This window comes from Sebastes umbrosus, chromosome 12 (assembly GCF_015220745.1).
Source record: "Sebastes umbrosus isolate fSebUmb1 chromosome 12, fSebUmb1.pri, whole genome shotgun sequence".
In the NCBI taxonomy this organism is placed as follows: Eukaryota; Metazoa; Chordata; class Actinopteri; order Perciformes; family Sebastidae; genus Sebastes; species Sebastes umbrosus.
In genome coordinates, this window is record NC_051280.1 from 19169700 (window position 1) to 19185584 (window position 15885).

At 42.3% G+C, this 15885-nt stretch overlaps 1 protein-coding gene across 2 annotated transcripts in view; it reads left to right on the top strand.

Moving 5' to 3' along the window:
- Window positions 1-15885, top strand: part of gpc5c (glypican 5c) — a 113110-nt gene that overhangs the window by 25268 nt on the left and 71957 nt on the right. For both annotated transcript variants that reach the window (XM_037787255.1, XM_037787256.1), the window contains exon 3: window positions 3971-4674. In XM_037787255.1, coding sequence (XP_037643183.1) covers window positions 3971-4674 — 704 coding nt within the window. The remainder of the gene's footprint in view (window positions 1-3970; window positions 4675-15885) is intronic.

Consider the following 15885-nt stretch of genomic DNA (forward strand, 5'->3'; position numbering starts at 1 on the left):
CACACACACACATACATGCATCTCTCTCAGTGTGAGAGTGGCCTAGAAATCTGAGACTGCTGGGCGGGCACAAAGTCAAAAAACACTATAGTTGTGACTTAAATCATAGAGATGCCACTGTACTTATTTTGACTCCGTTATTGTGGAAGCTTCACCATGGCGACACTAATTGTGCCAGTAAAACACTGGGTTGCCATGCAGAATGTAAAGTGGAAATAGCTTCTTATGATTAAACCCAGTGATCTCAGAGAGCGGCCTTGCCTTGGCATAGCATTGGTGGAAAGATATGGTATAATATCCCATCCCAGAGTCATAATACATTCTCAGTTAAGGCCACTGCAGGACAAAAGGCCTGCTCTGCTTTGCCACCATTGCTTTTTTATCCATTTAATACTTTGTTTATTCCGAGTAGAGAGCATGTCAGATTAGGCCCACAGGGCCGCAGACAAAGCCAGTCTGTTCATTTATTCCTGTATAGTTAGCTTGACAATGATGTGTTTTGAGTTTTTAGGACTTCCTTGGAAATTAAAGATAATTGCTCCATGCAAAATAGCCTCAGTCCATCCAGACTTCATTTCCCAAGAGGCTTACGGATTGGAGTATGTGACATGGTAATGATAGCCACCCACGACTGTGCGTCTGAATGGAGTGTGGTCAAGTCCAGATTGAGACACTGTGGTCAGCCAGAACAATCAAACCCAATTGACTATCATGCAATGGAAGGACTTAAAAAGCTTTTTGTTTTTTTGTTATCACCCTGTTTCCCAGTTCTGGAAAGTGCAGAGAAAACCCGCAACGACTGTACTTGATTTATCGCAGAATGAGAAACCGGATACATTTGAGCGTGGGAGAGGGCTTGATAGAGAACAGAAAATAACTGATGTTGAACATGAATGAAGATGGGATCCAGTTTTTTGTTTGTCAGAGGACGTGTGGAGAGGAAGAAAGGTGGACTCTTGTCCTTCTTGTGTATATTCAGAGGAGGACATGTTTGAAGTAACAGCCATGGAGAGACAGGGAAGTGCTCCGGACCCAGGGGCCAAATGAATCCAGATGTCAGAGCATGTTCACAAGGTGGAGTCCACTTGTACAGTAGTTGTTTTTCCTTGTTCAAAAGTTCAGTCGCTTCTTTTTATTCCATTTTTCCTGGCGGTCTCCCACTCTCTTTTCCCTTTTTTCCTCTTTCGTGTTCTCTCTCAGTGTCACTCTCTTGGCAAATACAAATACGATTTTTTAACAAGTACGGAATGTCTTAAAGGGTTTAATGATCCTGTCAGAAACCCTTTGAAATATGTACATCCAGTCATGGCGCCCTTGAGAAGTATAAGACAGAACTTTTTCTTGAGAAAAATTGATTTTCTTGTTGTGCAGAGTAGTTTAGTTTATTTCCCCCCCACCCACCAGCACCACGGCTCACAGAGAGTAAGATTAAACCATGGTATTTCTGAGCATGATAATTTTATAATAACATTATGTAATGCCGTGTAACCTAAGCCTGCGGGTACATCTTGTGGTGTAAATGTCTGACTGGCAGGCGAGCAGGCAGACCTCACACTGGTACCAACTCTGCAGCCCCGCGGGCTGAGGAGACACTGAGGTAGAACTGAAATTTCTCTGCAAATCTAATGCTTTTTTTTTGTTTTGCTCTTTTCCTTTTCTTTTTGTGTTAGTCTTGGTGTGTCTCTAGCTATATCTCGTGACTCTTTCTGACTGCTTTTAGCCTACAGTCAGACTACAACGTGTCACCCTCCGCTTTACAGTAATAATCCCTAACAGACCATTACTTGTCATGTCTGTCTGCTTTATTTCTGTCACACACAGTCACGCTCTTCAGACCCCATCTAATAGGCTGCAACTTTTGAGTGTTATGTGTGCGAGAGAAAGCTCCGACCGATCATGACGACGGTGCTTTCTGGTGCATTACAAATGAGTTGTGCCCTTTGCTGGCCAGTGGGGAGTCCCCGTGTGTCACAGACAGCGGTCATATTAGTGCAGCTGTTGAGGAGGACATGACTGTTGTTATCCTTCTGTCTGTGAGCTGGGAGGGGCCGGACACACACAGGCACACACACAAACACACACATACTCATTTGGTTACAATCACTGTTGCTGAGATAGATTCACTCTTATGAATGAATATGTAAGTGTTAACATCAACGTATTTTTAAAACTGAAGTCCACAGTAGATGATTTGTAACATTTGATTAGCCATCAGTACCAAATGAAGAATTGCCATACACTGTGGGCTTATCCTTTTTTTTTTTTTTTCATTTTATGGATGTATGTGTGTGTGTGTATACGGGTATGTGTGTCTATGGTGATGGGGTGGCGGTGGGTTGGTGTTGGCACCCTCCTTCTCCTGTCTCAATTTCTGTACAGTTGCTACTGCTCCTTCATGTCCTGTCATGCTTTTAAGCTGACATCACACCCCAGAGGAGAGTGTTGTGTCCAGGACAGAGGACACACATACAGTACACAACCCCCCCCACACACACACACACACACACATATACATACATGTACATACATGTACATACAGTTGTACACATAAGATAATGTGTGGAGAGTTGCTGAGAAGGAAAACTGGACAAAAGAACGAGTTAGGCTATATGGTAGAAGTGAGCCTCGAGTTCAGCATTTTGGTTGTCGTCATCTTGGTTTTTCGGAGACAGAAGTGACACGAAGGTTGGAGTCAAGCACAAGACATTTTCAGGCGACCAAAATGTTACAATTAACTTTCATGAACTGAAAACACACTGTGAAAGTTAAAGTTGTAAGACGAAAACACGGAAAACACCCAAACCGGACAACGCCATTGTAGCGACCTGTCAATCACAAGGTAGCCTCGCCCCAAAGCATACCCTGCTTTATGGTCTATTTCACTCTAAATGGGATTATAATTTACTAAATGAACATCATGCTGTATTGAAGAATACTTGAAACTAGTGATTCAGACCATAAACTCATGTTTACAACATTTACTGAGGTAATAAATCAAGTGAGAAGTAGGCTCATTTTCTCATAGACTTCTATACAATCAGACTTCTTTTTGCAACCAGAGGAGTCGCCCCCTGCTGGCTATTAGAAAGAATGCAAGTTTAAGGCACTTCCACATTGGCTTCACTTTTCAGACCTGGAGGTTACCCACTGGTTATAAGCAAGACCGCCTGCAAGATTTTTCTGTTCCTATGCGATCAATTCACATTTACATAATGTTCTAGTAGACTCTTATTCAACTATAAACCACATCAGTGAGCAGTGAAATGGGGATAGACGTCATGTCTTTTTTTCCCCCCGCCCTTGCTTTACCCTCTGTCATCCCATCTCTCTACTCCGTTACAGTACCTTGCTTAGCAAGAAGTGGCACTTCATTGGCACTAATCTCTGCCTATGCACTGACATCATTGATTGCTTTACAGCTTCACTTGCTCACCAGGAAATGACATAAGAACTGGATGACTCAACTCTGTATGTACATGTGTGGGTGTGTGTGTGCGTGTGTGTGTGTGATAGGCTGGTGGCATGTCATCACCCCTGCAGAATCTGGAATATACAGCATTTTCCACAGAAAATACAAACTGATTGCGGTTGCTGCTCCTATCAGGATGCTGTTCAAATCTCTCTCTCTCTCTCTCTCTCTCTCTCTATCTCTATGTAGACAGGCAGAGACTGTCTTCTTAAGACATACTTATTGGGGTGATGACTTCATGCACAGTGATATCCAACCGCATTATAGGGAAATTTGACACTGCTTTCTCAGCCCAAAGTACTGATGCAGACAAGCCAAGCTTATCTGGGTGGGATCCAGGGTTTGGATATGAGTTTGCATTTTGGATGCCTTACCCATTTCACGGAAAGCTTGTAAATCATGTCATCAATAAAGTTCAATATTCCTCTCATATAAAATGTCCTCTGCCTTGTCTTTCCTTCTATCTCTTATCTCTGTTTCTCTTTTGCTCTCCCCCTGCAGACATGTTCCAGTACCTTCTATCCTTCTCTCAAGGCCACCTGAGTTCTCTGTTGGAGGGAACCTACTCATCCCTGTCCCGCCATGCCCTACCCCATGTTAACCAACTCTTCTCCTCACTCTCCCTCTACCTCCGCGGGGCCAACGTCTCCGTGGAGGCGACAGTCCACCAATTTTTTAACAACCTCTTCCCGCTCGTCTACACGCGGCTCATCAATCCAGGCATCGAAGGCAACATGATGATGGGCAGTGAAATGGGCGACTGTCTGCGCATGATCAGGCAGGACGTCAACCCTTTCGGGCCCCATCCGGCCGTCATGGCTCAGGAGCTGGCTGGGGCGCTGGGAGCTGGGAGACAACTGGGCCTGGCCCTGGAGGAGGGTCTGGAGGTGATGAACGCCACCGAACATGTCAGCATGAGCAAAGAGTGCGTGAAGGGCCTGGTGAAGATGGTGTACTGCTCCCACTGCAGGGGCTTGACGCTCATCAAGCCCTGCGTGGGCTACTGTCTGAACGTAATGCGAGGCTGCTTGGCCAGCGTGTCGGAGCTGGATCAGCCTTGGAGGAGGTACACCAGCCTGCTGGAGCAACTAACCCACGCCATGGCTGGGCACCACAGTCTGGAACTAGCCCTGCTCGGGGTCAGGGGGCACGTTAATGAGGCCTTGCTCTACGCACAGCTCCACGGTCCACTCATCACCGCCACGGTGAGTACACACCAGATCAGCAGCTTTAATGGCACATGCAAAAAGGCCTCCAAACCCTTTTTGTTTAACTTCTTTGTTTCATACATATACCTTGGCAATATTCAATGTATTGATTGGAAAGGGTTTGCAGGCTGCTTGTGGTTTATGAGCTATTTTTTCCACCAATGCAACAAAGAACACACAGCATTAATGTTTGCACAGTGTTGAAACTATTCAGAGAAAAATAATGTTTATACAAAAAAAAAAAGTTCAGCCTCCTCAAGAGAAATGCAGGCCGAGCTGAGGCTACAGGAGGACCAATTTTCCGAAATGGCAAGGCAGCAGTTGTTGTTTAGGTTCTGACTGTAGGGGGATATTATAAATTCCTCATTGACCATGATGAAAATGAGAAAAGTAGAGGACAAAGTGGGGATTGGGTGCACTTGCATGCTGTGAGTATTACCATATGCCTTATGTTATATATGGTTTTAAGTTGGATGTTCCCACAACACAAAGACGGTTTCATGGACGACTTCCAGACATTTCTTCAAAACTGAATACAGCAGTTCAATCTACAGTTCAAATCATGCTTTTGTTTAGCAATGTGTCTTGGATTTGTATTCTTAGTTCACAGCATGCATTATGGTTAAACTATACTGCATAACAATTCCATTTAGAGTTGGCAATTGGGCTTAATTTTTCAATTTAAAACGATGTTCTGTGGCTGTAACTACTCCAGATCAAATCTTTGTAATAGTTTCCTCATCTTACACATATCCCTATATACTGTATACAAGTAATATATAGTACACATAAGATGTGATACACACTGAGTAATCGTTCTGTTTGTCGGTCATTTGCTTTATTTGTGATACCGTCTAAAATCAGCTTTTTCAGTAAATACAGTACACTGTTATCTTCACATTTTAAGTAATACCCTACATTCTTTATATGTAAGGTGGGGTCGTGCATGTGGGCGTAAGGTAACGTGAGTCATACACCAAGGAGCAAGAAGGTGATTAGCAGAGATTTATGTACATCATCAAGAGGAACATCATTTTTCACAAGCATTCAGTCCCCATTGCATCTTCCTCTCCCTCTCTCCTCTAAATTTCAGGCATGATTGTTGACGCAGTTCACGCATCTTCAGTGTTTTTACATTAATCTATAAGAGCCCTTGTACGTGTCTCTCCCCTGGGCATGAGCTTGAGAGTTCTGGACATCATATTGTACTTCCACTTCCTTTAGTGGCCCCCTTTACAGTACTGAGTAGGTGGCTGGATTTGACTTCTCCGAGTTGTGGGAGTAGTTTGTGTTATTTTTGTTTATCCTCCCAGTCTGTCTCTCTTATCCTAATCCCTGCCTCTGTGACACATTGAGTTACTCTGTTGGACTTTCGGTGTTGAACTGTGTTAAATATGGGACCAGTGAAGTAAAGAACAATGCTTCAAATGTTGATAGGGTTATGTAGGGTGCAGTTGTTCCCTAATATATTTAATGGGACCACTTGTGGACAAGTCTACACTGGAACGGTTCCCAGAACTGGACTAAAACTGTAAGACAACACTAGAGAAGTCATTATGTGCAGGCTGTTAGTGGATTAAACTCCAACTTGGCTATTTTGTTTGACTTAATGTACGGTGCAGTCTTCCAGTGAACTATTGTCAGCTGCTGTGGTGACTTAGTGAAGAGGTCAGGTTTACTTTAAAGAGCACACAAATGACAATTTGTTTGTTTGACAACAAGTTACCAGAAGGTGAAAACCCTTGCACCAAACTAACAGGTCCGGACAAAATTGGTATTATCCCTCCATCCAACTCCTGGCAAGCAAACAAGCAGAACCCCATCCCTCTCCCCCCCAAAACATTTAATCTCATCTCATCTGGATCGCCCCCTGGTGGCTGGCTGCAGTACAACTCATAAATCCCGCCCCCTCCACGTTAACGGATAGGACATGGGCCAAACTAAAAAGTCAAAGTACACGCCAAAACATTTTTTCCTAAAGATGTTTTTGTCATTTTAGGTAGTTCTTATCACGCTGATCTATGTTCAACAAAAAACTAATTTCTGATAAATTTGATTTTAATTAATTATTTGATGCTATAAAAAGGGGATGTGACTGTGATTGACAGCTGCTATGAGTGAAGTAGTCGTGCAGCCGGTGGCTCAGCAAATGTACGAGAGAGGAGATGTAACTTTAATATTCCATTACTGTCACGAGTCTGTGTAACGTTTCTCGCTGTGGAACCCCGTCACTTCACAAGACACGGGAAACCTCTGTTGGTCTGGAGGAGATGCAGTATTTATTTTTGCACAAACGTCCACTGTACATTTACTAGATATTCTCAGAGCTACTAACTCTTCTGCAGTGTGGAGTGTGCGCGCATGCACGTGAGAGCGGAGCGAAAGAGCAAGCGAGAACGAGCGCGGTGTGTGAGTGAAGGCAAGCAGGCTGGCAGGCAGAGGAGCAGAGTACAGCAGAGACTCCGGCCCTGGAGACCAAAGCTACGGTCTCCCCCGCGTCCTCCGACCGCCGGCAACACTGATTTAGAAGACGGGCTTCCCTACATATAACTTTGCAGTTTTGGTGCTTCCGCGTAGTTTGTGTTGGAGTCTTGTCTGAACAGCGTAGCCACACACGATTTATACGTGTAATAAGTTACAAACAGTCCCTTTAAACATGTATAGCAATTTGGAAAATGGTTGGCAGTAACATCAAATGTAAGTCATTTGTAGTCAATGGTCTTAAACATGCAAAAGCACTGGTATGGTCCTTTTTTCAAAGCTGTGAAAGAACATCACAGAGCCTGAATGACTCTACATTAAACACTCACATTGAACACACGCATCCAAAATGTATAGACACTTACTGTATACACACATGCATGTGCAGACAGAGGAGGGATGGTTGCCAGGCTTAAAGACTGACCTAATACAACTATGCAGAGAGAGACCCAGCTTGTATTTCGTGCGTGTATGGACGCATGTGTGTGCATGCCTGCTTGGTATTCATGGGGTGGCTGGCGAGCCTGGACTAGGGAGCCCAGCACGGGGACAAGTGGGACAGAATTGAAAGGGTTCCAGCTAGGCCATACAAACTAGACCCAGCCAGCTGGAAAAAAAGGGCCAAGGGAATTGTTGGTGGAAAAGGAGGTGGCCCCCAGTCGGACACTGGTGGCTCCCATTTTCTGTGCTCTCATTGCTTCACGCAGCCTAGAGGGGCAAACATGACGTTTACTCATTCGCTCACACAGAATAACACACAGCTCTATCGCCATGTATTACCTCGAACCCATGGCCTTTTTAAATCGCAGCATGTTTTTATATAGCCACAGTGGCCTGTCAAGGAAAACTGTTAAGTCTCCAGTGCACAACTACTGTGTCAACGCAGCCACCTTCATTCACCCTTACCCTTCTATATAACCCCCCTCCCACATGAACACTCAAATTTAAACACCTATTTGTTTTATATATATTATCTTTACTATCTTACTGCAAAGCAAATAAAGTGCAAATACCTTGCTTAACCTACTGTTGATTTTTATAGCTGTATGTGTGAAGTCAAGAACAAAGAAGTAACTCTGTTTCTTTTGCCGAGTCAGAATATTATATAGAGTTGTTATTAAAGGAATTATTGTGACTGTGTGGTTTTACACTGGGATATTATCCCAAACCGTTTTTGTGGTCGCTCTCTCTCTCACTTACAGAGCTGCAGACTACACAGAGTCTGCACTATATGTTGCAATACGTCATGGGGTAGGACGCGGGTCATAACACATAGTATACTGTACATACGCACACACACACATCACCACGCCGCGTGCAGGTATCAGGTTTTTAGAAGTCCTGTAAGGAGCCTGGATGTGCGGCCCACCCTGTGACAATACTAGGTGAGACTGAAAGGACTATTGATAGTCAAGAGGGGCAGCAGAAGGATAGATTCTGTTTTAACACATTCCTGCTCTTATTGAGATGGAGCGTGAACGTGGGTCGAAGGGAAGTGGTTATGGTTATGGATATTGGGGGGAGCCTTGGGCTGGATTATGTCGAGTAGACACAATTAAGAGAAAATTGGAAAATATCCAGTAAAAGTGGCTACTCTTATTGGGCCCCAGTGCAAATGGTAGCTCCAATGTTTAGTGAGGTTTTCCTCCCTCTGAATGCTGCCCTGTTGAATTCATATTCGAGTTTCTCCCTCAACCGTGCTTGAGAGGCCACGGGCTGCTGTTTATTGACATGGCCATAAAAACGATATGGCTCATATGACCTAGAGGGGAACTGTATATCTTGTACAAGCTAAAGATGAGTAGACTTTAAATCTTAACACACAGAAGCATGTTTTTCACTCACACCATCATTCACGCACTCTCTCTCACTCATTCATTCACTCACTGAGAGCTTTACAGTCTGGTTATGAGAAAATAGTAGCAGTGGTCCAGATTAGAGCAGTTTATATGCAGGTCTACCTTATCCGCTTGTTGGTTTTACCCCAGCTTCTCATTACAGTCTTATGGAGGAATGATAATAGCAGCTTGGGCCTTTAGATAATGGAAACAAGGGCCAGTGGCATGACTGGAAGGTTTCCATTCACCACGGCGGCACCTCAACAGACATCGCAAGCGCTTTTTCTTTTACTCTATCCCGCAATAAAATTAAGGAATATCATTGGTGTGAAAACAAACTTTGTTGTTATCACAGTTTCTTATTTTACGTTCCCTAACCCTGTATTTTCATGGTTTTTAGCATAGGAATGGGTCATATGATGATATATACCATGTGCACCACCAGATATTTTTTGCCATACAGTTTAATGTGGTATGTATTAGGCCATTGTGGGCAATGTAGAAAATAAACAGTTTCCCAATATATTTTCAAGAAACTAAAAATAAGTTAACATACAACACAAGGAACTTGAAGATGTTGCAGAATCAAAATAGTTATTACTGTATGCTTAAAATAAAGGATAACAGTGGTACTTCAATCTGATGGGCATAAAGATTGTTAGCAGATCAAGTTCAAGTGTTTATGCATGCACTGCTCTTTTTATCTTCACTCATCTGTTTATGTTTAAATGAGTTCTCCGCAGACAGTTTAAGTGAGGAAGACCAGAGGAAACCAGATGTATGACAGAATTACTGACAAAAAAAATAGAGTCACATACACTCACCGGCCACTTTATTAGGTACACCTTGCTAGTACCGGGTGGTCTTCTGCTGCTGTAGCCCATCTGCTTCAAGGTTCGACGTGTTGTGCGTTCAGAGATGCTATTCTGCATACCTTGGCCTTGCCTATTCTCCTCTGACCTCTGACATCAACAAGGCATTTCTGTCCACACAACTGCCGCTCACTGTTATATTTTCTCTTGTTCGGACCATTCTCTGTAAACCCTAGAGATGGTTGTGCGTGAAAATCCCAGTAGATCAGCAGTTTTTGAAATACTCAGACCAGCCTGTCTGGCACCAACAACCATGCCACGTTCAAAGTCACTTAAATCCCCTTTCTTCCCCATTCTGATGCTCGGTTTGAACTTCAGCAAGTTGTCTTCACCACATCTAGATGCCTAAATGCATTGAGTTGCTGCCATGTGATTGGCTGATTAGCTATTTGTGTTAACAAGCAATTGAACAGGTGTGCCTAATAAAGTGGCCGGTGAGTGTATATAATATACTGTATGTATATCTACCATATTTCTAATACGTTTTGAGATACATTGTGACATCAGCTGCTGAGAGCACCTCTGCAGGTCACCTTATATAAAAGGATTATCTACACAGGCTCAAGCCGCAGTATACAGTATATGGTTTCTGTGTCTAATGCATGAGACTGTTAGCAGAATGGCAGCTGGCGCAAAATGCGCTCGTGGCCAATCTATATGCTGCTTAACCCATTTTTCTAAGTTGTGTGTGCCTTTGGCACGGTGTCTAACCCTTCAGCCGACTGACGGACTTACTCAGCAGTCCATTAGCTAATGACGGTGGGTGCAGCCTCTCTTCTCCTCAGCCACCCTCGCGCATCTTTTCCCGCTCCTCTTCCCTCTTTTAGTGTTTGCCTTGCTGCTGATAATATGCTGCAGTCCTCAACACCACAAAAAAAAATCCAACAGTGAGCAATCTCCATGTGATTGATTGCTGGGCCATTAAATTTGGATCAGAACATAAAGCACTGGTCCTCAGTATATTATTTTTCTCTGTAAGCCATGACTTGGATTGGTGAAATCCTATAATTAAAGAAAACATGTAATTTCTCAGATATGTAGCTGATGAAATGTTCACAGAGGGGAGACTAAATGATGTGGGGCTTTCCTTCAGAGCTTGAGGTCAGCTTACTCGGGTGGACTGTTTCGCACAGAATAAGAAACGACAGTTGGTAGAGAGATGACGAGAAAAAAGAGAGAGGGTTGACAAGCGTGCAAATGTTGTCGTTTATGAGACTAATAAATATCAATAACAAAGCTTGTATCCACTTCGCTACACTTCACTCTTAATTTGATTTGAGCAATAAATTTCAATTGTGACAGAGAAGAATGCTGTGACATGACACAGAGTTTGTGCCTCTACCTTGTTCATTATCTAATAAATCAGGACATCTCATCTTATAATATTGCTTGATGATACGATCTTATTTAACATTTTAGCGTAACTTTGTAGCGCCATTATTGTTCTTCCCGACAAGCTAACAGGACATGGTTGGTACCAGTGGATTCCTTAAGTCTTGTAGTTTCATGTGATACCAGTATCTTTACTCTAGCTTTAAGACTGAGCCTGTTACAACGTCTGAAAGATAGAATAGGTGGGCTGTCAGATTATTAAGAGGTTAATAGTTTATATAATACAAGATTGATATTTGACGTCTGTGTGTCGATACAATAATTGCATACCAAATATCGCAATTCTTTGCTGTATTGATTTTCCCTTCACCCCTATAAACTACTGTAGATATCTCAGCAAAACATACCACCTTTCGATCCATTGCGTCAGCACCCCTGGCCACATGGCCATTTATAGCCTTTTGTAAGCCCCTCCTTCCTACCCCTCCATGTTTCTCCCCCTTCCTGTCTGTCACCTTTTAACCCTTTAGCCCCTGCCATCCCTGTTTGTCTTCATATTCTCGACATCCTCACCTGATGCCTGGGTGCCCGCTGGCCTGGTGTTTTAGCACCTTTAAATTTGAGCTAGCTGGCATGATGATATCATGCAGCTGCTGCTGTGAAGTTAACACAAATGCCTACTACATCTGTGTTATGATTTTAGTGGTAATTGCTGGTTCACTGGAAGACTTCAAATGGACACGTGGACTCTCGACATTTCTATCCAAGAAGCTTATTTTCTTTGCTTGCGCGCGCATGTTCCACCATATCGCAGACGAGATGAACTCCCTTGACCTTCCTCTGTCTCTCTTTTCCCTTTTCCATCTTCTGTGGTATAACACCACTTGAATCCTCCGAGACGTGTTGCCACATTTTGTGTCTGTAATTCTCGTAAATTTGTTTACGAAGACGGACAAACGTTGTCAACAGACTCTAAAGCGACACCCATATTTTTTAAGGGCCCTCTCATTTTTAGATCATCTGTGAGTGATTTAATCAGGGTAAACAAGTCTCAATGTGGAGAGAGAGAGATTCAATGTTCTTTTTACTGATTGGAATCTCAAGGACTTTTCCCTGTGATATATGAGGGACTGAGTCTCTCTTTAATTAGCACTGACATCATTCGGGTAAGAGGGAGAGAAAAAGACGAGGAGGGAGGGGTGGGGGGGCTGATTGACAGAGACTGCGGCGTGAACACTAAAGATGGAGACAAAGTAATTTAGAAAGAATGAAGGGAGACCTTAAAAAGGCGACAAAGAACAATTGGCGGGGAGAGAGAAAGAGAGAAGAAGGCAAGGGGAGAAGAGTAATGTTGTAAATCATGTATACTCTCCCGCTCAAGGCTTTCTGGGAGAGGCCAAGTAGAAGGCTGTCACTATTCAATCACGAGTGGCTCAGGGGGTGTTATATACGCTGAGTGTTTTTACAGTCTATTTAGACTAAGGGTAGAATCACCAGAGGCCCCACGTTACAATATTATCACGATACTTAAGTCACGATACGATGTTATTGCGATTTTAAACATTTTGCGATATGCTGAGTATTGCGATACGATATATTGCGATATATTTCAACTGCAAATTATGCAGTTTGTCAACATCTGTTTTATCTAATAAAATACAATTTTCACTCTCTTCATCTCAGAGTTTTTTATTCACATATCATGAGGTCAGAGGTCAAGGGACTCCTTTGAAAATGCGCATGCCAAATTTTCCTCATCAAAATTTTGAGTAACTTTGGAGCGTTATTTAGCGCTAACATGACAATGGTTGGTACCAATTCATTCCGTAGGCGGGCCGTCGGAGTGTTAAGAGGTTAATAATTTATCTGTTAAACGATCGATGCTTGACGTCTGTGTATCGACACAATATTGACACGCAAAATATCACAATACTATGCTCTGTCAATTTATCCCCCCAGCCCTAATTCAGACTATTTTAGCTTTTGATTTAAACCTACAACACATTATTATCTCTAGAATACTTAATATTTAGAACAGATCCAAACCCATGAAGTGATGATGTGTGAAGTGTTACTCCACACATATGTTAAAAGAATGAAGAATGGCATTAGTTAAATTGTTTACAGCATCATCTTAACATTATCACGGGACAATTACCAGTCGTACAAGTCTATACTTTAGGTGTTTTAGTTAGGCAAGCTCACTCAGCGTACTTTCAGTCATTCACTACTGGCCTTTTACCTGCACCATTCTGCCATAACTGATGATACAGATTTTCCTATCTTCAGAAGGTAGCCTACTTGTGAGGAAATCTGTCTCTTATAGACTTAAGACAGAATTACTTCCAGCAAAAGGCTGCCACTTTTAGTCTAGCATATTAGAAACATATTCTCTTAATCCCAAGTGAGTTAGTGATGAGCAGTTCCATTATAGATGTGAAATAAGGCTGGAGGAGAAAGACTTTATTCTCTGTGTAAGGTTAATAAAAGCTAAGACGTATCTACCCTAGAGAGAAGCTCTGGGACTGACGAAGGCTTTCATCACCTGAAACATTGTTCTTTAACTAAAATGGGTGCGTGAATAAAAAGACACCTTTGTAGTAGGCTCGGTCGCCCATGTCTTTTTGTACAGTATCACCCTTGAGTCACACAAATGCTGCTTTCCTTCCGTCTTTCAAGACTCACGGTCATCAACAGGTCTAATCATAGAGAGCAATCACTACCCGTACGTCGTGAATAAAATTAATCATACATCTTAACCCTAGACATGTATCTATATGTAAGTATGTTAATTTATAATTTATGTAAATAACCAGCTCTACACACAGCAATCTTCATCATTTACAGTATAACCCTCTCATTGGAGACAATCAGTATTTGAATCTCTGCCTGGGTGGAGAGCCACTTTAGATTATCTTAGGAAACCCAGTCATGTTATTAATTCAGAGTAGACTCTACAATTACCTTGCTGTCTATTCTGTAGATGAAAAAGTAAAAGTCTACTGTTCTAGTCCTGGTTTGACCGCTGTTTGAGGCCATAATGGTGTGATTAAACTCAACACCTTAAAGCCTACATCTGTCTCTTAGTGCGGTTAAACGTAAAACACAGCCTAACAGTGTTGTTGAGGGAGGAGAGAGACTTCCTTATTCCCTTAACCCACCAAGATTTTCCCAGATGGCCCAGGGTTTGAACTGGCAACTTTCCAAGCTCAAGCTGGCTTCCTTAACCTCAAGGCCTCCACCACAACACTGCTAGTCCTGCGAAATTCAAGTAGTCACCTTAATGCGTAAATACAGGGGCAACGTGTTTTTATCTGGCTGGATCCTTGCTATACATATATATATGGTTATTCTTGGATGACTGCATATTGTGATAACAAACTGTTGCACATAGTATCCAGTGTTGATCCAAGTCAAGTCAGGTAATTGTGGCCATTTTGGTCATTCGGATGGGACGAAAGCAGATATACCTGATAGACTGCATCTGAAACAGTACATCTAAGGTTGTTGGTGATTTCTTTTATTTTAACTTGATGAAAAATGCTCTCTGAAAAATAGAAATGGAAACCCTTCTCCTGCGTAAGTAGCAGGCCCTCCCTTTCTACTGTAGGTCTATATGTGTTGCAATTAGGATTGGAAATTGTTACTTGTTTAAACATAATTATCGTGATGCTCGACGGCAAAAAGTCCAGTCATTTGAAATATAATTGATGCTTTGGGTTTTCTTTGGAGAGACATCATAAACAACCATGTTGCCAAAGTAACAAGGATCTTCCTGTGCGGTGGAATAGAGAGCCCACCAGTATGCGAACCAGTGGCCGCTACTCATGTTGTTACTTGGCTACTGATTTGCATTTCTTTTCTTCTTTTTTTCTTAGTTAGTAACCGCAATGAAGTAAATACCAATACAGCTAATTGCATTTGCTCTCTCTTTTCAGCCTGGTAGTTTGTTACTGTACATAACTCTCATGGAAACATTCATATTGAATGAAATTCCTATTCTAAAGGTGGTCCAACTTGGTCCTGAACACGCTCTTCTGTTTTGTCGTATGTCTTTTCTCTGACTCAGTACATCATGTATCTAAACCCAAATAGAAGGAGGGGCACTGTTGATGCTTTTCGATTTCTGTGTTTGAGAGCAGTATGTTATACTGTCACTTACGGGAAAGTAATTTTATTTCATGGTTATGAGAAAAAATGGCCCAATTTCTTGAGATGACAGTGACTGCGGTTTGGATAATAGATGTAAGCGGCAGTCCCAAGAGCTGTTCCCGGAGAAATATGAATGAAAACAGAAACATCTTGCAATGTTGAGCTATTTCGCCATTGTGACTTCAATTCATAAAAATGTACGTTCATGCATGCACACTTAAAATGCACTAACACAAATGTACACCACTGAGACAGCTTAATTTGAATTCCTGGTATTCATTTCAAAAAGTACATCTAATGGCACAGAACCAGTGGGTTGTAGTTCTCCATTCAGCCCAATGATTCATAACTATGATACATGAATAGAATCCCTAAAGCTTGGTTGAAAAGTGGATATTGTTTTAGCTAAGGTCAGGAACTGTTAATATAACACAATCTCAGCATGTGACTGTTCTGATGTGTGAACCTTTGTTGCAAATCAAATTTTCTACTAGAAAGAGTATTTAGCCGTTATTCACTTTGGCAGTTCCTAG